This window comes from Zalophus californianus, chromosome 15 (genome assembly GCF_009762305.2).
Source record: "Zalophus californianus isolate mZalCal1 chromosome 15, mZalCal1.pri.v2, whole genome shotgun sequence".
NCBI classification, from domain to species: domain Eukaryota; kingdom Metazoa; phylum Chordata; class Mammalia; order Carnivora; family Otariidae; genus Zalophus; species Zalophus californianus.
The window spans coordinates 61,077,191-61,103,728 of record NC_045609.1 but is presented as its reverse complement, the minus strand read 5'-3'; the positions used below and the strand labels follow the sequence as shown (position 1 = coordinate 61,103,728).

At 40.7% G+C, this 26,538-nt stretch overlaps 1 protein-coding gene across 4 annotated transcripts in view; it reads left to right on the top strand.

The window, feature by feature from the left end:
• Positions 1 to 26,538, top strand: part of ARMH3 (armadillo like helical domain containing 3) — a 181,469-nt gene that overhangs the window by 30,043 nt on the left and 124,888 nt on the right. For 3 of the 4 annotated variants that reach the window (XM_027593642.2, XM_027593649.2, XM_027593633.2), the window contains 11 exons: positions 22 to 78; positions 1,171 to 1,214; positions 2,294 to 2,354; positions 4,376 to 4,422; positions 4,950 to 5,025; positions 7,467 to 7,560; positions 10,850 to 10,951; positions 14,535 to 14,593; positions 16,471 to 16,536; positions 17,412 to 17,481; positions 18,752 to 18,812. In XM_027593642.2, coding sequence (XP_027449443.1) covers positions 22 to 78; positions 1,171 to 1,214; positions 2,294 to 2,354; positions 4,376 to 4,422; positions 4,950 to 5,025; positions 7,467 to 7,560; positions 10,850 to 10,951; positions 14,535 to 14,593; positions 16,471 to 16,536; positions 17,412 to 17,481; positions 18,752 to 18,812 — 737 coding nt within the window. The remainder of the gene's footprint in view (positions 1 to 21; positions 79 to 1,170; positions 1,215 to 2,293; positions 2,355 to 4,375; positions 4,423 to 4,949; positions 5,026 to 7,466; positions 7,561 to 10,849; positions 10,952 to 14,534; positions 14,594 to 16,470; positions 16,537 to 17,411; positions 17,482 to 18,751; positions 18,813 to 26,538) is intronic. The other variant, XM_027593658.2, reaches the window with a different exon arrangement.

The following is a 26,538-nucleotide window of genomic DNA, read 5'->3' as shown; positions in this document are numbered from 1 at the left end:
CTTGAGTCTCTTCTTTAACAGTCTGTGAATCCTTATATTGTGAAGTTGTCTATTGTGGATGATGAGGCTACGCTCAATGTGAGTATATGGATCCTTGTGTATTGTTTTAATTACTTGCTTTTGGTGGCCTTACTTGCAGTGGATATTTAGAACAGAGTAAGCTGTTGTGTTAATTTCATCTGGCTATAAAGAGGGAATCGGTATTTCATTTTAGAGCATCAGTGTGACTGTCTTATTGTATTTTATCTTCTTGTCATGGAAGGAAGGTTTGAGGGAACATTTGTTGGCTTTATTGGTTGGTTATATTTCATGTTACAGTGTGCTGAGGTTGATGCTTCTAGAGTTAATAAGTTACATTCCCAAGAATAAGAAGGCTTAGATGATATATCAAATCAGCATGATGTACACTTAAAATATCTTACAATTTTGTATGTCAGTTATACCTCAATAAAGCTGAAATTAAAACAAAAACAACAAAGCAAGGCTTGTATGACTAACCGGTGGGAGATCCCTTCTTGTAGAACTAGCCAGATGGCATTTACAGCCTGACTTGGTGAAGCTGGAAGATGGAAGATGATCTGTATACCTGCTACATACGTCCTTGAAAGTTTGGGAAATAATATCTGATCTCTGACTAAGGGAGGAAGAAGATGGCCAGGTGTCTGGCATCTCGCCCTCTTCATTTTTTAATTTCACTTATGAAAAAAAAAGCATACATGATTCATCCTTGTGGCCTAAATTGATCTTTGTGTCATGTTTAGCAGGTTCTAAAGGGGAAGTTGATAAGTCACTTTCATATTTATTGGATGCTTCTTCCTGTTATCCTCCTGTTTTCCTGTGGCCTGAAAGAGTGGTTTGTCTCTTTGTACCTTTATTTAGTGTGACACTCATTGTCACTCTTATTGTACTGTTTTAGAGACATATGAGAGCTTTTTGTTTGAAGATTCTAACTTAGTCTTCTCTTTTGAGGTAAAAATGATCCCAGTGAAATTGTCAGTGATCTGGGCTGGTCCGTTTCACCCTCCCCCCCCCCCCTTGTTACTCTATTAAAGTGACATTAAGATAGTTAGATCAGGAAAATCTGGACTGTAGTGCTGTAATTAGTGTTTTTCCTGGCCTGGCATTGCCACCAGCCCCTTATTTCATCTGTGCTATCTTTTTTCTTTCTAGGGAATGGGGCTTGTGATTGCTCAGGCTTTATCTGAGTACAACAGGTAAGTCCACTGTTCCAGAAGGGAAGGGTCTCATTTTCATTTGAATCGGTTGAGTAGAAAACAGATTTGCTCCAGTGCTTGGGTGAACTTCCCTTACCTATCCTAAAAAGATATTCTTAGGTTTAGCTTCTGGCAGATGTATTTGCTCTAGCTCAGCTTGTTGGTCTTAGCAGGGGTTGTGTCTTAATACCAAGCGGAAAGTAGCCACCAGCTTATTGTCCATCTTTTCTTTAAGCAATTAGGCACATTCTTTTGCAACCTTTGGTATTTTATTGCAGAACATTTTAACTAGTTTTCCAGCCACAAGCAGGCTCTTCCATTTAGCCCCATGTATCCTACAAATACAATTGTCTCTGTAAAAAAAGTTGTGAAGCACCACATTTTGTACACTTAAAAATAAATAAAAAGAGAAAACATACTGAATTAGTTCTAGTTTGATGGATGCTTCTTTTTCATCAGGAATTGACTGCCACTTCCCTGAGTCCCTGTCTTTTCTGGGTCTCTCTTCATCAATGCTTGCTTTCCCTCTTGTTTTGGATGAGGAAGGTATCTGGTATTCAGTGAATAGAAACCAGAAGTGTTCCTAATCCTGGCAAGGGCCAGGCATTATCTTGCTTGCTTCTCTTCAGACTTTGCTCACACACAATTGGATATAGAATTTCAAATCTGCCCCATCTCCACAAATAGTTTAGCTCACAGATTTCCCTCCTCTTCCTTCAAAAACAAACAAGATTTTCACTGTTACAGTCTGAAAGTAATTTCACTGTTACACTTTTCAAGTAATAGTCTGTTTGGGAAATAACTGGATCAGCCATATGTTAGAGCAGTTTCACACGTTTGCAGCTTGCTGTTCTGAGTCTCTCCCAAAGTAGCCAGGCATTTTGATAACATGCTGCCTCAAGCGCAGATGCATGCCTCTTAGCTTGCAGGGGAAACTGCTGTGGCTAGATTGTCATAATGCTTTTGTTTTCTGGAGTCAGTGAATTCTGTGAGTGCCCTGCCCTGATTACCTAGAATGCCAAGGACAAAGACATACTTGATAAGTAATACTAAAGTTGAATTTAGTTATTTTTGTTCAGGCAGTATAAAGACAAGGAAGAAGAACACCAGAGTGGTTTTTTCTCTGCTTTAACAAATATGGTAAGTCCAACTTGTTTTTTCTGTCCTGCTAGGAATGTAAGAGTTCTGTAGGGGTAGACAGATTTGGATCAGAAGTTCAAATGTTTGAGATGATGGCATGATGAGGGGAGAGTGTCTCAGAGCAGATTTTTTTGAGAGCTCTATCTCTTTTATTGATTTCCAAACCCAAGTGAGATAGGGAGAGGAGAGCTCTGATTGCTCTGGGACTGACTTTTTCCAATTAATTAATTCAGTTTTTTAAAGGCTAAAAAAGGATACATATTAAGTCAGACTTTTACCTCCTGAAGAGCTGACTATGTTTGAGGATTGACCCTGCAGAATATTGTTTGACTAGGTAGGAGAATTTAGATCTGAGTGCAGACCTGAGTGCTCCTTGGCTGTCTGCTATGGCCACTTGATTCCTCATAGTTGGTCCTGCAGTCAAGGGATTGATGCAAAGGATTTGAGCTACTCCTCTAAAGATTTAATGGATTGAGAGGTCCATAGTTTAGGATTATTGGTCCAGTTTGCAAGACTTCTGAACAAGGTTTCTCAACCTTGACACCGTAGACATTTTGGGCCAGGTAACCTGGGACTGATTTTTTTTTTTTTTTAAGATTTTTATTTATTTGACAGAGAGAGACACAGTGACAGACGGAACACAAGCAGGGGGAGTTGGAGGGGGAGAAGCAGGCTCCCCACGGAGCAGGGAGCCCAATGCGGGGCTCGATCCCAGGACCCTGAGATCATGACCTGAGCCATAGGCATACGCTTAACAACTGAGCCACCCAGGCACCCCTGGGACTAATATTTAGGAGATAAATCTAGTAGGTCTTAGAATCTGGGCAGATTCAGGAAGTCTTTTTTCTTGGACATTAGTATTCAAGTAATCAGCTGTAGGGCAAGACAATTTTTGAGTTCGTTGCAAAAAAATAGCTATCCCTGTACCCCCGAAAAAGGCAGTTGTTCTCCCCAGTGCCTTTGTCTTCTTCCCTTCTTTCTCAGCTTACTTTGAGAAAAGGATTTGCTGAGCTCTTTAGCTCTGAAGCATAAATGAGTAAGGTCTCTCAGAGTTCAGAGCAATATGAGTGCTATGTTGGTATTTGGTTAAATGAATTGGATATAATATTACTGTTCCAGGGATCCTTGCCTTTTAGCCAGGAAGAAAAAGTTTGTACTAAACAAAGGAAGTTCCAGCTGCACAGTTTGGGACATCAGGAGGCAGATGGAAAGGTATTTTTAGAGGGATGGGCATCTTTCTCAGTGCCTCTGACATCACACATACTGGAGGCAACCTACTCCGTTTACTTATGTGGCTCCCCTGCCTATGACACAAACTAAAGATTTTGTTAAAGATGGACAGTGGGTCTCCATAGACATTTCTGGTCTGAAACTCAAATATTCTTCTGAAGACGGCTTATGTTGGATATGAAATCAGTGTGCTTTCTGTGGTACTCTTCATGAGTTAGTTTCTGACTTCAAGTAAGCAACTTTCAAGAAAGATGCCGAGTGATGAGGAGGTCTAGGTTAACATTTATTTGCTGTCAGTGATCACTAAACTTATACATTGAAAAGGAGAGCTGGACAAAAGTCCTGATTGTTCTTTTTTTAAAAGATTTTATTTGTCAGAGAGAGGAGAGCGGGCATGAGCAAGGGGAGGGGCAGGCAGAGGGAGTAGCAGGCTCCCTGCTGAGCAAGGAGCCCAATGTGGGACTTGATCCCAGGACCCTGGGATCCTGACCTGAGCTGAAGGCAGACGCTTAACTGACTGTGCACCCAGGCATCTCCTGATTGTTCTTTTTTAAGGCCCTTTATGGAAAGACAATTTAGTGGATTTCTCATTATTTCAATATTTTATTACTTGTGATTATTTGAAGGTCTTGAAAGTGAGCTGGTTTTGGTCTGTATGACTGGTGGGCCAGAGTTCCGCGTTCCCTCAGTCTGCACGCCGCTTATTTTTTCACTGATCAAAGGCTTCATAAGCACAGAGCTCCTCTCACATTTCCCTGCTATAAGTCTGCAATGCCTCTTTTCTTCCACAGGTGGGCAGCATGTTCATAGCAGATGCCCATGAGAAAATCTCAGTACAGTAAGTGCCTGGAATTCTTGTGCAGTGAGTTGAACTTTAGTGTGAGCTCTCTGGCTGGATATGAGTGTGAAACATTACCTCTTGCTAATCTTTTACAGATTCAAACTTTTATGGTGATTTATCAACTGTTTCTTGGGTTTTAAACAAGAATGGACCCTTAGAAACCACTACTTTGGTCATGTCTGTTGAGCCCTAAGAAGCTGATAAATGGTTCCCAGCTGTCTCTGGACTGAAATGCAAGAGGGCTGGGTGTCTGAGCCAGTTAAGGACTTAACTGGATTGGGGTGGAAAAGTGAGAGGGAAAATAGGGAATGAAGTAGGTAAGAACTAGTTCTAAGGAATTAAGTTAAGGCCCTGACTCCTTCCGTATATACTCTTTATATAAACCCAACAACGAAATAAAGGGAGTATTAGAAATGCAAAGGGACTGATAATGAGGAGCTGGGTGAAATTTTATCTTGATGGTCATACTGTTTTAACTCTTCCACTGTAAGAGCCTCTCCAATTTGTTCTCTTTTCTTCTTTAGAACCAATGAGGCCATCCTTCTGGCACTTTATGAAGCTGTTCATTTAAATCGTAACTTCATCACAGTGTTAGCCCAGGTTGGTTATGTTAAAAACTCCAGTCCTTCTCCCTGAATTTCATACAGATTCACTCCATTGAGAACCCTATCTGGCTGTGCCTATTTAGATCTTGCTTTGTATTAGTAAGTGGTAGCAACAGAGGTGCATCAGTTGTCTTTGCGGCGGGCTGTCCTCAGATATGTATGTTTCCATCTGGTGCTGAAGTGGGTCTGATAACATGCAAGGTAATGGCTTTGACCAGTTTACTATTCTTTTGCCCAGTTTCCCAATTCTCTTAACCCAAATGAATGGAGATTATTTTGAATGGAAATTACTTCATTTTGCACACTGGCAGTCCCTTGGTATTATCTGCCCATATGGATTTTTATGTCAGGTTTTCTGCTTTCTAAACCACTGTGGAATTAAAACTAGAGATAAAATAGGTCAAATCACTTGTCTTATTATTTCACTAATATCCAGAGAAGAAAAGTAAAAAATAGCTTGTCTAACATAAGTCTAGCTGTTAACAACAACAACAGAATGGTCTACAAATCGCTTGAAAGCAGGAAGTCATAGAATACCGAGTGCTGGGTCACTTGCCCAGCTTGGGATATCCTGAGTAGTTGGTAGAGAAGGGGACTAGCACAGGTTGAGAACTCAAGTGCTGTCCATGAAAGCCATCTTTTTTTAAAAATTTTTTATTGTTATGTTAATCACCATACATTACATCATTAGTTCTTGATGTAGTGTCCCATGATTCATTGTTTGTGCATAACACCCAGTGCTCCACGCAGAATGTGCCCTCTTTAATACCCATCACCAGGCTAACCCATCCCCCTACCCACCTCCCCTCTAGAACCCTCAGATTGTTTTTCAGAGTCCATCGTCTCTCATGGTTCGTCTCCCCCTCCAACTTACTCCCCTTCATTCTTCTCCTCCTGCTATCTTCTTCTTTTTCTTTTTTAACATATGTTGCATTATTTGTTTCAGAAGTACAGATCTGTGATTCAACAGTCTTGCACAATTCACAACGCTTACCATAGCACATACCCTACCCAATGTCTATGAAAGCCGTCTTTTAAAAATTGATAAAGTGTTTTTATCTTAAAGTCAGAGGGTTTAAAATATGTATGTAGGTTTCTTTTAAAAGAACATTGGCTTATGCTTTTTTCTCTAAGGGCAGATGTGTATGGAATCACTGAGTTTTAACAAAAAAAAATGAGGTCATGCTTAACAAGTGGTGTGCTTGTTTAGGGTCTGCCTACGAGGACACTTATTTATCAAGACTGAGAACATGAGAGATTTTACCCACTATTCTCATTCTGTTTGTCTGCTCTCTGGATTCTGGAGCTGATTTTAAAGGAGGGGTAAGAGAGGTAAAAGGCTGAGGAAGCTGTTGGGGAAGAGAAGGGAGTAGCCACCACTCAGCTTAATTCTTTTTTAAAGATTTTATTTATTTATTTAATTGACAGAGAGAGAGAGAGAGAGAGACAGCGAGAGCAGGAATACAAGCAGGGGGAGTGGGAGATGGAGAAGCAGGCTTCCCGCTGAGCAGGGAGCCTGATGCGGGGCTTGATCCCAGGACCCTGGGACCATGACCTGAGCCGAAGGCAGTCGCCCAACCAACTGAGCCACCCAGGCGCCCCTCAGCTTAATTCTTAAGAGCTGATGTGACAGAGATGGCTAAGGAGGGTCAGACAGAGGAGTTGTCTGTTTTGGTCCCAGTGGATGTCTCCCCCATGTCTCTGCTTCCACCTGACATACTCTTTATTAGTTGTGGAACAGGGAGGCTGCTGTCTGCATAGCTCTTTTTATAGCACTTCTTATCCACTTGCCTTGCCTGTACTTACTAGTCAACTGTGTGGTCATCAGAACAGTCTATAGATGTGTTTTATTTTATTTATTTATTTATTATAAGATTTTTTAAAAAATTTATTTATTTGAGACAGAGAGAGAGAGAGAGAGCATGAGCAGGGGGAGGTGCAGAGGGAGAGGGAGAAGCAGGCTCTCTGCTGAGCAGGGAGCCCGATGCGGGACTCGTTCCCAGGACCCTGGGATCACGACCTAAGCCGAAGGCAGAGGCTTAACCATCGGAGCCACCCAGGCGCCCTGTAGATGTGTTTTAGGTTGATCTGATGAGAGTAGTCCTTGCCCAGGTTCAGATAGGACTGCAGATGCCCTTTTTTTGGTAGAATAATCTCATGTATTTGTTTACCCCGGTTTTTTATTTGCATGGTTCTGCAGAAAAACTTATGTAATGGAAACTTACTTCCTTAAAAAAACTAGCCCACAGAGCTTCTTATTAGAGGTTAATAAGCATCAGCAGGAATCAGGTTCTCAAGGGAACTCTGTGTAGAAGCAGTCCCTCCTCAGTGAGCATTCCGTCTAAGTATGAGGTCAGGAATACCAGAAAGGATATTACGGAGACGGTACTCAGAACTGGGTTATGTCTTTTCTTGCCTGCTTCTGTTCTCTTTCAGAGTCATCCAGAAATGGGCTTGGTGACAACTCCTGTCGGTCCTGTTCCTGCAACCCCAGCCACACCGCTTGGGACCACGCCGCCCTCCTCTGATGGTAAGCCCCCCACCTCTTGTTTTCTTCACCAATATGATCTTGAGTCTTTCAGGGTGAGCATAGCCGTGTTGAACAAAGAACACAGCTGTTGATTCTTTCAGCTACGAAATTGCTCTGAGGTGCTATCCTTCAGGACTTCTAAAGCTCCAAAGGAAGCTTGGGAAAAGAAAGTCAAGTGTTTTTCCTGTGTAAGAAGCTACATAACTCTAACTTGTCCTCAGGGAATGGTTGTAGAATCATGGGGTGCTAGAACTGAAAGGGACCTCTGAGGTCAGCAATGCCATTCCTGCCAAACTCTCTGGGTACTTGTGAGATATTTTATGAATATCTCTCTGAAATAAAAATAAGGTATGAGATATTTTATGAATATCTCTCTGAAATAAAAATAAGGTAGTAATACTATCTCATGTTACCATTGCCCAAATGAGGGAATTGAGGCCAGAGAAATAAGTGGATCACCTCATGTTAGTGAAAATTGAGACTAAGAACCAGGACACGGGTCAGGGCAAGGACCATGTCTGTTTTGTTCACTACTGTCTGTCCAGCGTAGTGCCTGGCATGGTCGCTGCTTAATAAATATTTGTAGAGTACATGGAAGAGAGAGTGAACCTGGGGTTTTACTCACTGGTATGTATCTGCCAGCACTTCCAGTGGGAAAACAATAAGCTTTGAGTGTATTATAATTGAGAATTTGGTATCTAAGACTTCTCCCTCTGAAACACACCTACCCACCCACACAGAATTTCTACTTTTTAAATTTTATGGCTGGGACTTAAGAAAACGATAACAGGAAAGAAATTACGAATTTTCCCCAATGAAGTTTGTCATCTAACTGTGTTTGATAGAGTATATTAACCTAAGAATAATCTTTGTTAGTACTTGATGTTTTGCCTAAAATGTTGACTAAATTTTGGGTAAAGAAGTAGAGGAAATCTAACTTCGATCCTTTCTCTGTGCCTCTCTATGTCTGTGAAGTGACCTTCTTTGATCTGCTCTTTCTCCCTGACATTTTCATCTGGCACCTGTGGCAGTAGCATTTGAAGGTAGTGAAAGTGGTGTTGGGACAGAAATGTGTCAGGGAGGTGCCATTGATATTCAAGTCTATGTAGCAAATTGGATCCATTCTGAACTGAAAGTTAAATTCCAAAATATCTTAATGAGAAGGAGGAAGTAGTAAGGACTGCCTGTTTGTCTCTGCTTTTTCAGGTCCCTGAAAAATCCAATAGAAATACTGTTCTTTCTCTTTAAGGATGAAGCCTGCCTGGTTACCATGGCTATCAAAAGCCATATATATATATATCTATATATCTGAGTCCCATGTGATGTTGGGGTTTGGACGCTTCAGAGAACTGCCTTTCAAACTGTTCATTGTGAACACTTCCACCCACACACTTGATTATGCAATGGCAGGATTTGTGCTTACTTACCTACAACTAGTGAGCTTTTATTTTTTCTAGTGGGAAGATGGAGTCAGCCCACTTTCAAATGACTGTCCCCCTTGATAGAGGCTGCTAGGAAGCATTATGAAGCCAAAGATCAAGGAATAACTCTTCTTTAGGAAGGAGATTTTAATTTGTGAGGGATTTTATTCTATTTCTTCTGTTTTATTCTTTCTTCTCTCCTGATTAATTTCTTTTCAATAGGGATCCTAAACATTATAACTTTGTTTTCAGGTTTTGGTTTTTAATTATGTATAGTGGTGCTCAGTGGCCCACTTAGATTTAAAGGTATGTTACTGGAACCATTATTTTTAAAAGCCAGCAGTTTAGATGTAACATTTGTTCTCAGCTCAGACTTGACATTTGACAACTCAGCCTTGGCATGAGAGGACTTTCTGGTAAACTAAAAATACATATACTTCTATATTTCTACATATTATATAAGACGGTTTTCCAGTTACTGCTGTGTGTGAGTAGGAAAAAAGTTCCACTTACCAGTTAGATGCCTCTTTGTATTGGACAAAGGAAGGATTATGGGCTCTGAGCTTCAAAACAGGCTGGAGTTTGAATTGGTAGTCTCAGGTCATTAACCCATAGTATGAATTAAGGCCTTTTGGTATTTCAACATAAAAATACATTTGTCTTTTATTAGTTTTGGGGGGCTGAACTGTTGGAAAACAGCCAGGGATTGGGCATGCTAATTTCTTCTCATAAGGCTTTTTGTTGTGTGTTTGGAACCATTATATGCAAATGTTTCCCATTGTTAATAAATGTTCTCCGTATACATTGTAATAACTCCAGAGGGGTCCATTATGGTTATGAATACATATTATGAATAATATCCCAAACTCAAATGAGTCTTCTATAGGTGAAAATACAGCAGAAAGCTGTAGATTCTCTAGCTTGTCTGAGCCAGCATGAGTCTCCTTTTGCTTTTATATTATGTCCTAGTGTAAAAACAGTTAACAAGATGTGTAAGTCTAATTTAAAGTCTTAGAAGCTTGAAAAATCTACATTAAGACTGTTCTGGGGGCTCCTGGCTGGCTTTCGGTCATGAGTTCAAGCCCCATGTTGGGTGTGGAGGGAAAAAAAAAAAAAAGAAATAAAAAGACTGTTCTTTGTGGGTCCCAGCCCTGGTTTGGTCCCTCATTGTTTATTAGGAGTGTGGCTCAGAGAGTGGGGACAAGGGGTAGTTTCTCTTGGAAATAGCAAGCAGTTGGGTAAATAAAACTCAGTTTCCAAGCTGTCCCAATTGGTAATATCCACCTGTTTTCAGTTTGGTATTTTTTTTCTGGTCCTCTTTCATGGGGGAAGGGATTAAGGAGTAGAATTTGAATATAGTTCTGCCTTAACTTTTTTCCATTCCATCTTGGGTATTTCCAGCCTAGAGGCATTTTCTCAAAACTGAGCAAGATTTCTCCTTATTAGGAATGAATTGTCATTTCTTTTAAGCAGGAGACTCATCAAAGCAAGGCTCATTTATATTCAATACAGATCTTTCCCTTAGGTACAAATCAGAGTGCCTTCAGAAGGGCCCTGAACACTTTTGGGTTACTTGAGGCTAGAAGTGGAATCAAAAGACCTTTCTTAGGATGCTGGGAGGAAAGCACTGTTCCTGGAGACTAGCCCTTCTAGATTATGAGAAGGGTATTGGTCTTAATCTTGGGAGTAGGAAGGGCTCTAGAGGTCTGGGAACAGTAGCTAAGGGTTTTATGATAAGCACTTGGTCCTCCCTCTTGTGAAAAAGTTTATTTAGTGATTTCCTTGCCTGCTGGCAAATTGGCTATGTAGGTAGAAGTGTTAGATGGAATATGTTGTAGGCTAAGTGCATTTCATCTGTTCTATTCCAGTTATAAGTTCTGTGGAACTCCCACTGGATGCAGATGTACAGACCAGTAATCTGCTGATAACCTTCTTGAAGTATAGCTCGATTGTCATGCAGGACACCAAAGGTAAGTCATGCTACTTTGGGGGCTCGGGAAGCAGGGGGTTTGGCAGCAGCTACTTAGCTAGAATCAAGGAACAGCATTAATACTTTGGAGCTTGGACAGGATGAACCACTGGGGCCTCCTTTACAGGGCGATGGTCCTGATTACTGGAAAACAGTGATTTCTCACTGCCAGATGGCAATTAGGTGGTGTTGGGAAAACCTGGAGCTGGAGGGGTAGTACTTCAAAAATAGAACAGGAAAAAAGTTGGTCTCTACAAAAACTAGCAAGTCATTTTAGCAGATTTTGGTAAGTAGATGCAAACTCTTGTGTGTGGGAAGTGGGGGGATTAGCACACTTCGGGGAATTCCCTTTTGAGGACAAGAACTGGAAGCATCAGCTTGTCGTGAGAATTCTTGGACTGTTGTACCAACTACAGTAGGAAGAGGTGAGATTAAGAGGGACAGTGTTCCTTAACACTTAAAATAGAAGTGTCAGTACCCATCCAGAGATACAGAGTGGAAGTGGGAGAGGACTGGCTGTTGGAAAAGTTTGAGTTTATTGTCTCTGGTTTCCTGTTCTTCATCGGTTTATGATCTTTCTGTGATCTTTTAATTGATGGTAGGGAAAGGGAGTACTTGGGCTAGGTGTGAGAAGGGATTGGGAGGAAACCCAGCAGATTCTATCCAGTATATAATTCAGTCCATTGGGAGCTACAGAGATGGTGAACCTCTTGAGACTTGGCAAGTGAGATCTGATTGGTGAGGATGGCAAGACTCTTGTGTATCTGTGTTTCCTGAGGCTTTTGCTTCTCCTTTATGGAGGGGGGTAACCTCTTTCTTTCTCTAGAAATGTCACAGCAACCACAGAAGAGAGAGACTGTATAGATGTGACCCTGCAAGTGAACTTGTAGCTTTGCTTGATATAACATAGTGAATTGAGGCCCTTGGAACTTCTTTTTTTTTTTTTTTTTTAAGATTTTATTTATTTATTTGACAGAGAGAGACATAGTGAGAGAGGGAACACAAGCAGGGGGAGTGGGAGAGGGAGGACCAGGCTTCCCACTGAACAGGGAGCCCAATGTGGGGCTCGATCCCAGAACCCTGGGATCATGACCTGAGCCGAAGGCAGACGCTTAAAGACAGCCACCCCAGGTGCCCCTTTTTTTTTAATTTTAATTTTTTAAATTTTTACTTCTAAGTTTAATGATCATATAAAGCTGTTTGTGCTGGTCACTTTGTCATACATAAAATGGAAGGCAAAATTGAGGGCAGATTAATTGTAGTATGGGCGGTCTCAGACTGTCTCTCTAAACTCAGGCTCAGTTAGGTCTTTGCTGACAGGCAGCCTAAATATGGCAAGGGGCAGGGTTAGGCACTATGAAGAATTAATTTCAAAAATGGCTCCTGTGAGACTGAGGGAGTGCAGAAAGGGAAAAAAATGGCTCCTGGGTGGCTTTGTTGGCCCAGCTGTCTTGCTATTAAGCCCCTGACCTTCTGCATGCCCTAACAGGATTTCATTATGGTTTTAGGAGCAAATAGAAGCAATTTTTTCTTGGCTCTGCTCTGTCCCCATACCCCAGATATTAGCTCTTTCTTTTTAATTATATGTTTATTGTTTGGTACCTATAAAAAGATACTTCTAATATATATAAATATTAAATTATAAAGTTTTTAATAAGTATAATAAATAGCATGAGTTATAAAGTATAATATAAAATGAACATGTGGGGGTGCCTGGGTGGCTCAGTTGGTTAAGCGACTGCCTTCCGCTCAGGTCATGATCTTGGAGTCCTGGGATCGAGTCCCACATCGGGCTCCCTGCTCAGCGGGGAGACTGCTTCTCCCTCTGACCCTCTTCCCTCTCATTCTCTCTCTCTCAAATAAATAAATAAAATCTTAAAAAATATATATATAAAATGAACATGTGAACCTACCACTCAGCTGAAGAAATATTAATGATATTGAAGCTACCTGTGTGTCCCCTACCCAGTTGTTCCTCTCTTATGCAGTCTGCAGAATTTTGTTTATCATTCCCTCGATTCAGCTCTGCTTTCAAAGCCTTTTTTTTCTTCTGACTGAGTTCTTCTGACTCGGGTGTTGTCACCTTGGAGGAGTATCTGCTCAACCTTTAAAATAGACATTAGGCAAAAATATTTTAAAAAATCTATGTATACCTATGCATAAATTTTAAAGTCGATTCACCAAAATCTTAACAGGACATCTGGATGGGATGATTAAACTTGGTTTTTATTGTCTTTTATGCTTCTCTGAATTTAAAAGTTTATAATGAAATAGGCCTTATTTTTATATTCAGAAACACTTTTTTTTTTTTTTAAGTGGAGAGATAGCTGCAGGCTTTTTTATAGGAGTTGCTCATCAGCTTTTGGGGAAAGGGAAGATAGTGCCAGAGAAATTCTGTGGCCAGAGGTAGGTAGAAGAGTCTCATGAATCTAGTTTTGCATAGGCAGGGGCATTTCTTTGCTGGCTGCCTAGGAGTGCTGATGTAAGCTCTGGGGAATGTCAAGGAAGTATCATTATCATTATTCTATATGCACTGTCTATGAGGAGAGGTGAATGTGTTTCTGGCCCATTATGCCTTCTAATTGTCAGGTTTTAGTTGATTTTTGAGGAAGTAACAGGTTAATGTCAGGGTGAGTTCTATTAGTTCCTTTCTATAGCACTGTAATCTGTTAATAGATCTTTTCTCAGAATGGACTTCAGTTTGGGTCCTGTCAAAGCTAATTTGAAGCATCATAACCATTTGTCCATTTTGGATATGCTGGTATGGCCCTCTTCTTGCCTCCATTTCACCCCTCACCCGCAAAGATCCTGGGAAGTAAATAAGCTTTGATGGTTCTGGTAATTGACAGTGATGGAGTAGCTCTTTCTTGGTCATTTGTGTGGGCTTAAAGCCCTGCTACTGAGGTTACCTTCTTCTTTTTTAATAACTAGAATGTGAGTTCTGGGAGACCAGGGACCTTTGTTCAGTTCAGTGCTGTATCAGTAATGCCTATAGCATAGTGCCTGCCATGTAGTAGGTATTAAGTAAATATTTGTAGAGTGAATAACTTTGGCAGGAAGAAAAGAAATATGATGAAGCGTTCACAGCTTTCCCAGTCATAAGTAGTGTGCACAGTACAAGGAAAGGCAGGAACTGGACCCTGGTTTTTGGTTAGTTTGTTTCTGATTCCACGGCCAGTTTGCTATGAACAGTTTTAAAACCTTTCTAGGTTTTGTGGGACGTGGCTGTAGATGGTGGTGCTTATAACTGATAGATGGGAGGGGATGGGGAAGGGAATAGACCTGACTATTCAGAAGCAAAGCGTTTTTAGGGAAGCAAAGGGCATGGCCCTGATTTGGGCCATGATGGTAGGAACCATAATAATTAGATTCTCAGGAAGGTGGTTAGCTTTCCATTTTTCTAAAAAATCTTCTGGAGAATTCTCTTGCCTAGTAGAATAGCAAGAATTAGTCTTGATTTTTCATTCAGGAATTTTGTAGGGAGGGGGAAAGTAGAAATGATCTTTGTGATGATACACATCTTTATTCTCTATATAAACATGATTTGGATGATATGGTGAGAAGGGTTTATTTTTTCTTTACAGATGAGCATCGGCTTCACAGTGGCAAACTCTGTCTGATTATACTTACGTGTATTGCAGAGGTAGGTGTCACTCGTCTTCTGATAGTAGCTCTTCTCTTACAGAGTGCTATCTTTTTTCTGCCCTTCTCCTGTTCCTGACTTGTAGGATCCTAAAGCTTGGGAAAGAAAATCTTTCCTCTTTGTATTGTCTGTCTCCTCCCACTAGAATGGAGGCTCTGATAGCAAGTATTTTGTTCCTTCACCAGTGTATTCTCAATGTCTAGCACATAGTAGAGCCTCAATTAGTATTTACTGGATGAATTAATAATGAATTGTTTTATGTTAACTGCTATAATTTTGAACTGGAAGATGCGAGCTCTTAAGAGTTTTAAATATGAGATTTAAGCCCCTGTAGAAGAAATACTCCTACCCCTCTGAAGCTGCTCATGTTGGGTCTTTTGCATTTAGCAAAATGAAAAAAGGAGCTCAAGTTTCCTGTGGGGGGTGGTGGATAGAAAAGTGAAAGAAGGGAATTGGAAACTGAGTAAAGTTGGGCTGATTGTGGTTTGGTGAAGAGTAAGAGCCTGAGAAATGCTTTATCAGGAGGCTCTTTTGGTTGGATTAATTAGGCCTGAACTCACCCTGAATCTTTGTGGCAACACAGGTGTAAAAAACCACAGGGCCCAAATGGTGTCACTTAGGCAGATCCCTGGTTATGGGCAGAACTTGGGTCAATTTAAAGCTAAATTTTCGCTTCAGCTTCCCCCTTTACTATCCCTTATTTTGATCTTTTCTCTCTCAAGAAAAATAGTAAAGGTGGTCCACATGGAGTAAAGGTCTCACTCATTCTTTCCCTTTTTATGTTCTCTGTGAAAAGATGACCTGCTTTTCACCAGGTTATGGGTAGCTGGTTATAGAAGAGCTGCTTATTAGCAGTGGGCCTGGTGTAATTGCTTTTCAAAAATCTTTCTAAGAAAATCTTTAAAGGAGTTGTTTTTCACAAATTGTAACAGTTCCTAGTAATTGGAGTCTGTAGGCATGTCAGATCTTCAGAAAAGGTGTTGGGAAAGGGCCAAGGGATGTTCATTACCGATCCATGGGTGAGAGGTTTTTGATTTTCCATCAGTCTTCAGCAAACCCAGAGATAGATGGGGTCTTGCCTACTGCCATGCTGCCTGTGTAGCAGTTTTCTCCTGCTGTGCCAAGCCCATTCCCAGCACAGTGCAGACCTCTCTTCTTAATCGTGGATCCTCATGTGGAGTCTGCACATGTACCCTGCCACCCTGATGAAAACCTTCAAGCTGTCACAAACAGAGTAGGCTCCTTGGGCAGATGGGAAGGAAGAGAGAATAGGAAAACAGATTTTTCTCAGCATTTGCCTCAAATCCTGTGCCTTGATTTTTTATTGTTTGTAATTTGCTGAGAGATTTTTGACCAGTTAGAGATACACTGGGAAATTATATCCAATTAAAATCTCATGGCTTAAGTAGGGTTCGACATTAAGACTCTAGGCTCATCCCATTAGCCCTCTTAACGGGTCCTTGAAAGTAGTTCTTTTTCCTTTTTTTTCTTCCTTTCTTCCTTCCTTCCTTTCTTTCTTTCTTTCTTTCCTTCCTTTTCTTTTTTCTTTCTTTCTTTCTTTTTCTTTCTTTCTTTCTTTCTTTCTTTCTTTTTTCTTTTTTCTTTTCTTTCTTTCTTTCATTTTATTTACTTATTTGAGAGAGAGTGAGAGAGAGCAAGCACACCGGAACAGGGACCCAGATGCGGGGCTCAATCCTGGGACTCCAGGATCATGACCTGAGCCGAAGGCAGATGCTTAACTGACTGAGCCACCCAGGCGCCCCTTGAAAGTAGTTCTTGAAGTCCAAGGATTTGTAGCAAGTGTGATAGATTATAAACTGAGTTTCCTAAGTATAGCTCTCATTCCTTACTTTTTCTCCATATTTCTGTTTTTTTAGGATCAGTATGCAAATGCATTTTTGCATGACGACAATATGAATTTTCGAGTAAACTTACACAGAATGGTAGGTGTGACTTTTGTTTCTTGTTTTTTCTTAGAGGAAATTTTTGGTATGTTGGCAGGATTGGGGAGGATGAGATTGATCCTACTTAGAACAAATGTGGGTGGAATGTTTTACTAAAGGGCTTTTGCTTAACTGCTGTTCAACAGGCCCGTGCCTGTTGTTGGGATTTTTTTTGCGTGTCATGGAGCTCTTTCTTACTCAAGAGAGGATGGAAAGATCCACAACCATGTCCACATGGCAGTAATATTAGAATGTATCAGTAATGTAGATTTCAACAAGGAGATGGGCCTAAGCCTTTTGTTTTCAAAATGTAGTATGATCTTTGATTAGTTAAGACCAGATGCTGTTTTATTTATCTGAGAGGTGGGGGAAATAGAATATGAAGGTATCAGGGAATTACTTCAAACTTGGAGGTATGTTCAAAAATATCCCAGTGAGGTTTATATTTGAAACTGACTTTTGTTTTTTGCAACTGCTACTGTTGCTGCCTCTACACAGTTACCTTCTTCTCTTTTTCTTTATTTTATCAAAGAAAAATACCAGTATACCTCTTTTGTTGTTAGTAATGTCATTTGTATAGATAAAATCAAAGTAAAAACAACAGCTTTCCCATTGTAGTACGCTCCAGTGCCCTTTGGGGCTGTTGTCTTGCTGTGAATTGTGTTTTTGTCACAGGCCTGCATTGATAACTGAGAAGCATTTACAAGTCCTCCCTGCCCCACCCCACCCCCATCACTAGAAAAAGAAAGAAAAGGTAGCATCTCTGTAGTAGTGATTTTATTTGCATGAAAAACGTGATGATGAGCCATTGGATATCAATTCAGGTGTCTACTTATTTCATTTCTTTTTTTGTGTGTGTGTGTGTGTGTGTGAAGCCTATGAGACACAGGAAGAAGGCAGCGGACAAGAACCTTCCCTGCCGTCCCTTAGTATGTGCAGTACTGGGTGAGTCTCATCAAAATTGGCATTTTTCTGAGACAGATTTTCATGATTAAGAGGAGGGATAGATTCTGGTTGCTGTGCTTCTCCCTCAGAGAAGGTACTAGTTATGTTTCTTCTCTGGTCTAAGAAACCATGTTTATTGCTTAGTTTGGTAAAGCAACTCCAACGAACAGAATGTTCAATTAAAGGGTTCTCTTGTTTAAAGAAAAAGATCTTTCCAGGGAGACAAATGGCTAAGTCTAAGCTTGATACATGATTTAAATTTGTAAAGTATCTTATTCCTGATGAAAATTTCAAATTATTCATTCCCTTCTTGGTCCAAATTGATGTGTCAGCTGGCCAGGAGGCTTGAAGTTCACGGATCAGAAATACAAAACTTCCTCTGAGTAAATTAAGCTGAGATGAGGCTGACAGAGCTGACAGTAGGGAGTTGTATCTTATGTGATTTTGTCTGCCCAGAATTCTGCATTTTCCTCAGGGGAATGATCTGAACTCTTAATCCCATTTCACTTGGATATTCAGCCCTGGTTCCTAAAGCTACTTGATTTTAGAAACAGTAATTAAGGCTATATAATAAGCCTCTATTGACCCAAAGCCCCACAGACCATTCAGTCAATATCTGTCAAACTGAGCATGATTATGAGATGAGATAGACTGACATAACTTCAGAGGTTAACATGGAGTGTTACATGGATGTGATCCATAATTTCTTTGCTTGCCTCATCACTTGATTCTCAGAGTATGATTTCCATCTGGCATTTTGCATTAGTGCCATGGTACAAATTATCTGTGCAATGAAATCTCTTATATACCTGAATTTATTGGTAGGTCAAGTATCCTTCCGGAAATAGAGTGAGCTAATTTCCTTGTTACTTTACAAGTGGCAGGGCACCTGGGTGGCTCAGTTGGTTAAGCGGCTGCCTTCAGCTCAGATCATGATCCCGGAGTCCTAGGATCGAGCCCCATGTTGGGCTCCTTGCTCATCAGGGAGCCTGCTTCTCCCTCTGCCTTCTGCTCCCCTTGCTTGTGCTCTCTCTCTCTCTGATAAATAAATAAAATCTTAAAAAAAAAAACAAAACTTTACAAGTGGCAGGTAGTAAAAAGTGTTGCAACAACTACCTTATTTAAAATAAATTTCAGTGCACGTGAATAAAGATGCACTTAGTGGTTGTCATTCAGCATGAGTGTGAGGTATACTGAGGTTTTTTTCCAACTCAAAGGCATGAAATGCATTTCATTCTGATTGATTTCATTGTTCTCCTTTTCCCCTCAGACCTGATGGTGGAGTTTATTGTAACACACATGATGAAGGAGTTTCCTATGGATCTGTATGTGTAAGTACCATGGTTCACTTAATGTGTGCAAATCTATTTTATAAAATTGAGTGATAGAAAATTTATAGTCAAAAAATTCTGTGTATACTTCAGGAAAAACTCATTTATGCATGGAGAAGTGTCAGGGAGCATTTTATGGCCTGGATTTATACATCTTTCCAGAAGGGGGGAGAAACGTACAAACCACAGTTTGGATTCTGCACATATCTTCATTATCACTTTAGGCACACTACATAAAGAACAGGGCTGATGCACTAAAGTAGTGATCATGGGTGGCTGTTGTAATCCAAAGATATGGAATACCAGCAAACCACTTAGTTATCCCTGGGCTTTGGCATCAAAGTAGTTAGCAGTAGTTAGAAGGTAGGGAAAGGCCAGAGAAATACAACTTCTTGTCTGTTGTTAGCCTACATTGTCTAGCAGCCTAGTCAAAACTATTCTAGCTAGGCAAATTATATTTATAGTGGCCTGGCTGGGAGATTCCTGCCTCCTGAGGAGATCAGATTGTTTATCGCAATTCTTTACAAACAACACCACTAGAGGCAACTGAAAATCATCATATTTTAATAAAGTTTAAGTCTTCAGCCTTTCCCTCTCCTTTGCTGTTTCTGCATTCTTCTTGTCTTTAATGCCCAAGAACAGCTGTGCCACATTAGTGTGATCCCAAATATATATATTATCTTTTTTCCCTAAAAAGCATCTGAATTGAGTCTGACAGCAGAATTGCTACTTCCATTTTTTTCAGCAAGAGAGCAGTTTGGTAGGATCACGAGGGCAGAATTCGAGAGATAAGTGATACGATAAGACGAAACAACATTAGAATAATTGGGATCCCAGAAGAAGAAGAAAGAGAGGGGCAGAAGGTATATTGGAGCAAATAATAGAGAACTTCCCTAATGTGAGGGAGGAAACAGGCATCAAAATCCAGGAGGCACAGAGAACCCCTCTCAAAATCAATAATAATAGGTCAACACCCCGACATCTAATAGTAAAACTTACGAGTCTCAGAGACAAAGAGAAAATCCTGAAAGCAGCTCGGGAGAAGAGATATGTAACCTACAATGGTAGAAATATTAGATTGGCCACAGACCTATCCACAGAGACCTGGCAGGCCAGAAAGGACTGGCAAGATATCTTCAGAGCACTAAACGAGAAAAATATGCAGCCAAGAATACTATATCCAGCTAGGCTGTCATTGAAAATAGAAGGAGAGATAAAAAGCTTCCAGAACAAACAAAAACTAAAGGAATTTGCAAACACGAAACCAGCCCTCCAAGAAATATTGAAAGGGGTCCTCTAAGCAAAGAGAGAGCCTAAAAGCAGCATAGATCAGAAAGGAACACAGACAATATACAGTCACAGTCACCTTACAGGCAATACAATGGCACTAAATTCATACCTTTCAATAGTTACCCTGAATTGTAAGTGGGCTAAATGCCCCAATCAAAAGACACAGGCTATCAGATTGGATTAAAAAACAAGACCCATCAATATGCTGTCTGCAAGAGACTCATTTTAGACCCAAAGACACCCCCACATTGAAAGTGAGGGGGTGGAAAACCATTTACCATGCTAATGGACACCAAAAGAAAGCTGGGGTGGCAATCCTTATATCAGACAAATTAGATTTTAAATCAAAGACTGTAATAAGAGATGAGGAAGGACACTATCCTACTTAAAGGGTCTATCCAACAAGAAGATCTAACAATTGTAAATATCTATGCCCCTAACATGGGAGCAGCCAATTATATAAGGCAATTAATAACAAAAGCGAAGAAACACATTGACAACAATACAATAATAGTGGGGGACTTTAACACCGCCCTGACTGAAATGGACAGATCCTCTAAGCAAAAGATCAACAAGGAAATAAAGACTTTAAATGACACACTGGACCAAATGGACTTCACAGACATATTCAGAACATTCCATCCCAAAGCAACGGAATACACATTCTTCTCTAGTGCCCATGGAACATTCTCCAGAATTGATCACATCCTAGGTCACAAATCAGGTCTCAACCAGTACCAAAAGATTGGGATTATTCCCTGCATATTTTCAGACCACAATGCTTTGAAACTAGAACTCAATCACAAGAGGAAAGTCGGAAAGAACTCAAATACATGGAAGCTAAAGAGCATCCTACTAAGGGGCGCCTGGGTGGCTCAGATGGATAAGCGTCTGCCTTCAGCTCAGGTCATGATCCCAGGGTCCTGGGATCGAGTCCCGCATTGGACTCCCTGCTCAGTGCAGAGCCTGCTTCTCCCTCTCTCTCTGCCATTCCCTCTGCTTGTGCTCTTCTGTCTGTCTCTCTGTCAAATAAATAAATAAAATCTTTAAAAAAAAAAAAGCATCCTACTAAAGAATGAATGGGTCAACCAGGAAATTAAAGAAGAATTAAAAAAATTCATGGAAACCAATGAAAATGAAAACACAACTGTTCAAAATCTTTGGGATACAGCAAAGGCAGTCCTGAGAGGAAAGTATATAGCAATACAAGCCTTTCTCAAGAAACAAGAAAGGTCTCAAATACACTACCTAACCCTACACCTAAAGGAGCTGGAGAAAGAACAGCAAATAAAGCCTAAACCCAGCAGGAGAAGAGAAATAATAAAGATCAGAGCAGAAATCAATGAACTAGAAACCAAAAGAACAGTAGAACAGATCAACGAAACTAGGAGCTGGTTCTTTGAAAGAATTAACAAGATTGATAAACCCCTGGCCAGACTGACCAAAAAGAAAAGAGAAATGACCCAAATCAACAAAATCACGAATGAAAGAGGAGAGATCACCACCAACACTAAAGAAATACAAACAATTATAAGAACATATTATGAGCAACTCTATGCCAGCAAATTAGATAACCTGGAAGAAATGGGTGCATTCCTAGAGATGTATCAACTACCAAAATTGAACCAGGAAGAAATAGAAAACCTGAACAGACCTATAGCCACTAAGGAAATTGAAGCAGTCATCAAAAATCTCCCAAGAAACAAAAGCCCAGGGCCAGATGGCTTCCCAGGGGAATTCTATCAGACGTTTAAAGAAGAATTAATACCTATTCTCCTGAAACTGTTCCAAAAAATAGAAATGGAAGGAAAACGTCCAAACTCATTTTATGAGGCCACCATTACCTTGATCCCCAAACCAGACAAAGACCCCATCAAAAAGGAGAATTACAGACCAATATCCTTGATGAACATGGATGCAAAAATTCTCACCAAAATACTAGCCAATAGGATCCAACAGTACATTAAAAGGATTATTCACCACGACCAAGTGGGATTTTTCCCTGGGCTGCAAGGATGGTTCAACATCCGCAAATCAATCAGCGTGATACAATACATTAACAAAAGAAAGAGCAAGAATCATATGATCCTCTCAATAGATGCAGAAAAAGCATTTGACAAAGTACAGCATCCTTTCTTGATCAAAACTCTTCAGAGTATAGGGATAGAGGGTACATACCTCAATATCATAAAAGCCATCTATGAAAAACCTACAGCGAATATCATTCTCAATGGGGAAAAGCTGAGAGCTTTTCCCCTAAGGTCAGGAATGCGGCAGGGATGTCCACTCTCACCACTGCTATTCAACATAGTATTAGAAGTCCTAGCCACAGCAATCAGACAACAAAAATAAATCAAAGGCATCCAAATCGGCAAAGAGGAAGTCAAACTCTCACTCTTTGCAGATGGTATGATACTGTATGTGGAAAACCCAAAAGACTCCACCCCAAAACTGCTAGAACTCATACAGGAATTCAGTAAAGTAGCAGGATATAAAATCAATGCACAGAAATCAGTGGCATTCCTATATGCCAACAACAGGACAGAAGAGAGACAAATCAAGGAGTCGATCCCATTTACAATTGCACCCAAAACCATAAGATACCGAGGAATAAATTTAACCAAAGAGGCAAAGGATCTGTACTCAGAAAACTATAAAATACTCATGAAAGAAATTGAAGAAGACACAAAGAAATGGAAAAACGTTCCATGCTCATGGATTGGGAGAACCAACATTGTGAAGATGTCAATGCTACCTAGAGCAGTCTACACATTCAATGCAATCCCCATCAAAATACCATCCACTTTTTTCAAAGAAATGAAACAAATAATCCTAAAATTTGTATGGAACCAGAAGAGACTCCGAATAGCCAGAGGAATATTGAAAAAGAAAAGCAAAGCTGGCAGCATCACAATTCCAGACTTCCAGCTCTGTTACAAAGCTGTCATCATCAAGACAGTATGGTACTTGCACAAAAACAGACACATAGATCAATGGAACAGAATCGAGAGCCCAGAATCGATAGACCCTCAACTCTATGGTCAACTCATCTTTGACAAAGCAGGAAAGAATGTCCAATGGCAAAAAGACAGTCTCTTCAACAAATGGTGTTGGGAAAATTGGACAGCCAAATGCAGAAGAATGAAACTGGACCATTTCCTTACACCACACACAAAAATAGACTCCAAATGGTTGAAAGACCTAAACGTGAGACAGGAGTCCATCAAAATGCTAAAGGAGAACACAGGCAGCAACCTCTTCGACCTCAGCTGCAGCAACTTCTTCCTAGAAACATCGCTAAAGGCAAGGGAAGCAAGGGCAAAAATGAACTATTGGGATTTCATCAAGATAAAAAGCTTTTGCACAGCAAAAGAAACAGTCCACAAAACCAAAAGACAACCGACAGAATGGGAGAAAATATTTGCAAATGACATATCAGATAAAGGGCTAGTATCCAAAATCTGTAAAGAACTTATGAAACTCAACACCCAAAGAACAAATAATCCAATCAAGAAATGGGCAGAAGACAGGAACAGACATTTTTCCAAAGAAGACATCCAAATGGCCAACAGACACATGAAAAAGTGCTCAACATCGCTCGGCATCAGGGAAATCCAAATCAAAACCTCAGTGAGATACCACCTCACACCAGTCAGAATGGCTAAAATTAACAAGTCAGGAAACGACAGATGTTGGCGGGGATGTGGAGAAAGGGGAACCCTCCTACACTGTTGGTGGGAATGCAAGCTGGTGCAACCCCTCAGGAAAACAGTATGGAGGTTCCTCAAACAGTTGAAAATAGAGCTACCATACGATCCAGCAATTGTACTCCTGGGTATTTACCAGAAAGATACAAATGTAGGGATACGAAGGGGTACGTGCACCCCAATGTTTATAGCAGCAATGTCCACAATAGCCAAACTGTGGAAAGAGCCAAGATGTCCATCGACAGATGAATGGATAAAGAAGAGGTGGTATATATACACAGTGGAATATTATGCAGCCATCAAAAGGAATGAGATCTTGCCATTTGCAACAACATGGATGGAACTGGAGGGTGTTATGCTGAGTGAAATAAGTCAATCAGAGAAAGACGTGTATCATATGACCTCACTGATATGAGGAATTCTTAATCTCAGGAAACAAACTGAGGGTTGCTGGAGTGGTGGGGGGTGGGAGGGATGGGGTGGCTAGGTGATAGACATTGGGTAGGGTATGTGCTATGGTGAGTGCTGTGAATTGTGCAAGACTGTTGAATCACAGATCTGTACTTCTAAAACAAATAATGCAAGATATATTAAGAAAAAAGAAAAAGAAGAAGATAGCAGGAGGGGAAGAATGAAGGGGAGTAAGTTAGAGGGGGAGATGAACCATGAGAGACGATGGACTCTGAAAAACAAACAGGGTTCTAGAGGGGAGGTAGGTAGGGGGATGGGTTAGCCTGGTGATGGGTATTAAAGAGCGCACATTCTGCGTGGAGCACTGGGTGTTATGCACAAACAATGAATCATGGAACACTACATCAAAAACTAATGATGTAATATATGGTGATTAACATAACAATAAAAAATAAAAAAAAAAGAGAGCAGTTTGGTGAACAGCAATGTCAGTATGCCTCATTCCAGAGACAGGCCTGGGATCTAGGGAGGTATAAAAGATTTTACTCTAAATAGAGTAGACTTCCAGCTTTTTAGACTGCTTATAGGTCATGTCATATAGTCTTGGTTTCCTAGGTATGAAATAATGATACAAATTTTACTTTTAGTAAGTAAGTAGTTTGCATTTTTCTTTTCTTTCCTTTTTTTTTTTTTTTAAAGATTTTATTAGAGAGGGAGAGTAAGCACGAGTGGTGGGGAAGGGCAGAGGGAGAGGGACAAGCAGACTCCCCACTGTGCAGGGAGCCCAATGCACGGCTCGATCCCAGGACCCTGGGATCATGACCTGAGCCGAAGGCAGATGCTTAACCGACTGAGCCACCCAGGTGCCCTGCAGTTTGCATTTTTCTGTTTTCATTTTCTTTTGGTGTTTAGAAGTAAGCCTGATTCTTTATTTTATTTTATTTATTTATTTATTTATTTATTAAAAATTTTATTTATTTATTCATGAGAGACAGAGAGAGAGAGAGAGAGGCAGAGGGAAAAGCAGGCTCCCAAGGAGCAGGGAGCCCGATGCGGGACTCGATCCCAGGACCCTGGGATCATGACCTGAGCTGAAGGCAGATGCTTAACCATCTGAGCCACCCCGGCGCCCAAGCCTGATTCTTTATTTTAATTCACACACCATGAAAGCTACTTTTTTTTATAACACTGATTAGATAAGTTTTCAGTTTGTTTTAGGTGTATCTTTGAACCTCAGCACCTTAGGAGTCAGATTTTTTTTACTACAGACTTTATTTGTAGCTTGGTTATCTTAAGTCCTAGTTTTAGGATATGCTATTTACCTGGTAGTATATTATTATAGTCTCAGTTTTCTCATTTTCCAAGTGAGGAAACTCAGACTCTAGAGGTTGAGTGTTTTGCCCAGGGTTATTCTGTTAGTAAGCAGCATTGCCTGGACCTGACTCAGCTTTTCTTACTGTAAACCCTAGGTTGTTGCCATCGCTTTTTCAGTGTATTAGTTATGTATTGCTGTGTACAAATGACCCCAAATTGAGTGGTTTAAAACAGATATTTGTTATCTCACTGTGTCTGTGGTTGAGGAATCCAGAAGCAGTGTAGCTGGGTAGTTTTGGTATAGGGTTTCTACAAAGCTGCAGTCAAAGTGTTAGCTGGGGGGCCCCTGAGGGGCTCAGTCGGTTGAGTGTCCGACTCTTGTTTTCTGCTCCGGTCATGATCTCATGGGTTGTGAGACTGAGCCTTGTGTTGGGCTCTGTGCTTAGTGCGGAGTCTGCTTGGGATTCTTTCCCTCTTCCTCTCCCTCTTCCTTCCCCTCACATGCACACACTCTTTCTCTCTCAAATAAATAAATAAATCTTTAAAAATAAAGTGTTAGCTGTGCCTGTAGGTATCTGAGGCTCTACTGAGGCTGGAGAATTTGCTTCCAAGCTCACTTATGTGGTTGTTGGCAAACCTCAGTTCCTTGCCATGTGGACCTCTTCATAGGGCTGCTCACCACAGCTGGCCTCCTCCAAAGCAAGTAATTCAAGAGAGAAAGAAGAGAGTGAGAGTCCAGGATGGAAGCCATAGTGTCTTTTATAACTTAATCTCAAATGACATGCCATTTCTGTTGGTCGTATAGACCCAACCCTGATACAGTGTTGGTCTCTGATACATTTACATCCTTTCATAAGGATGTAAATGCCAGGAGGTGGGGACCACTGGGGGCCATCTTGCGGGCTGTCTACCACAGTGGCACACCAGACTCAAGTCTCTCTCACCCCAGAGGCTGTACTCTTAACTACTGCTGTGGTAAATGACAAGATTTGCACAGGGTGACT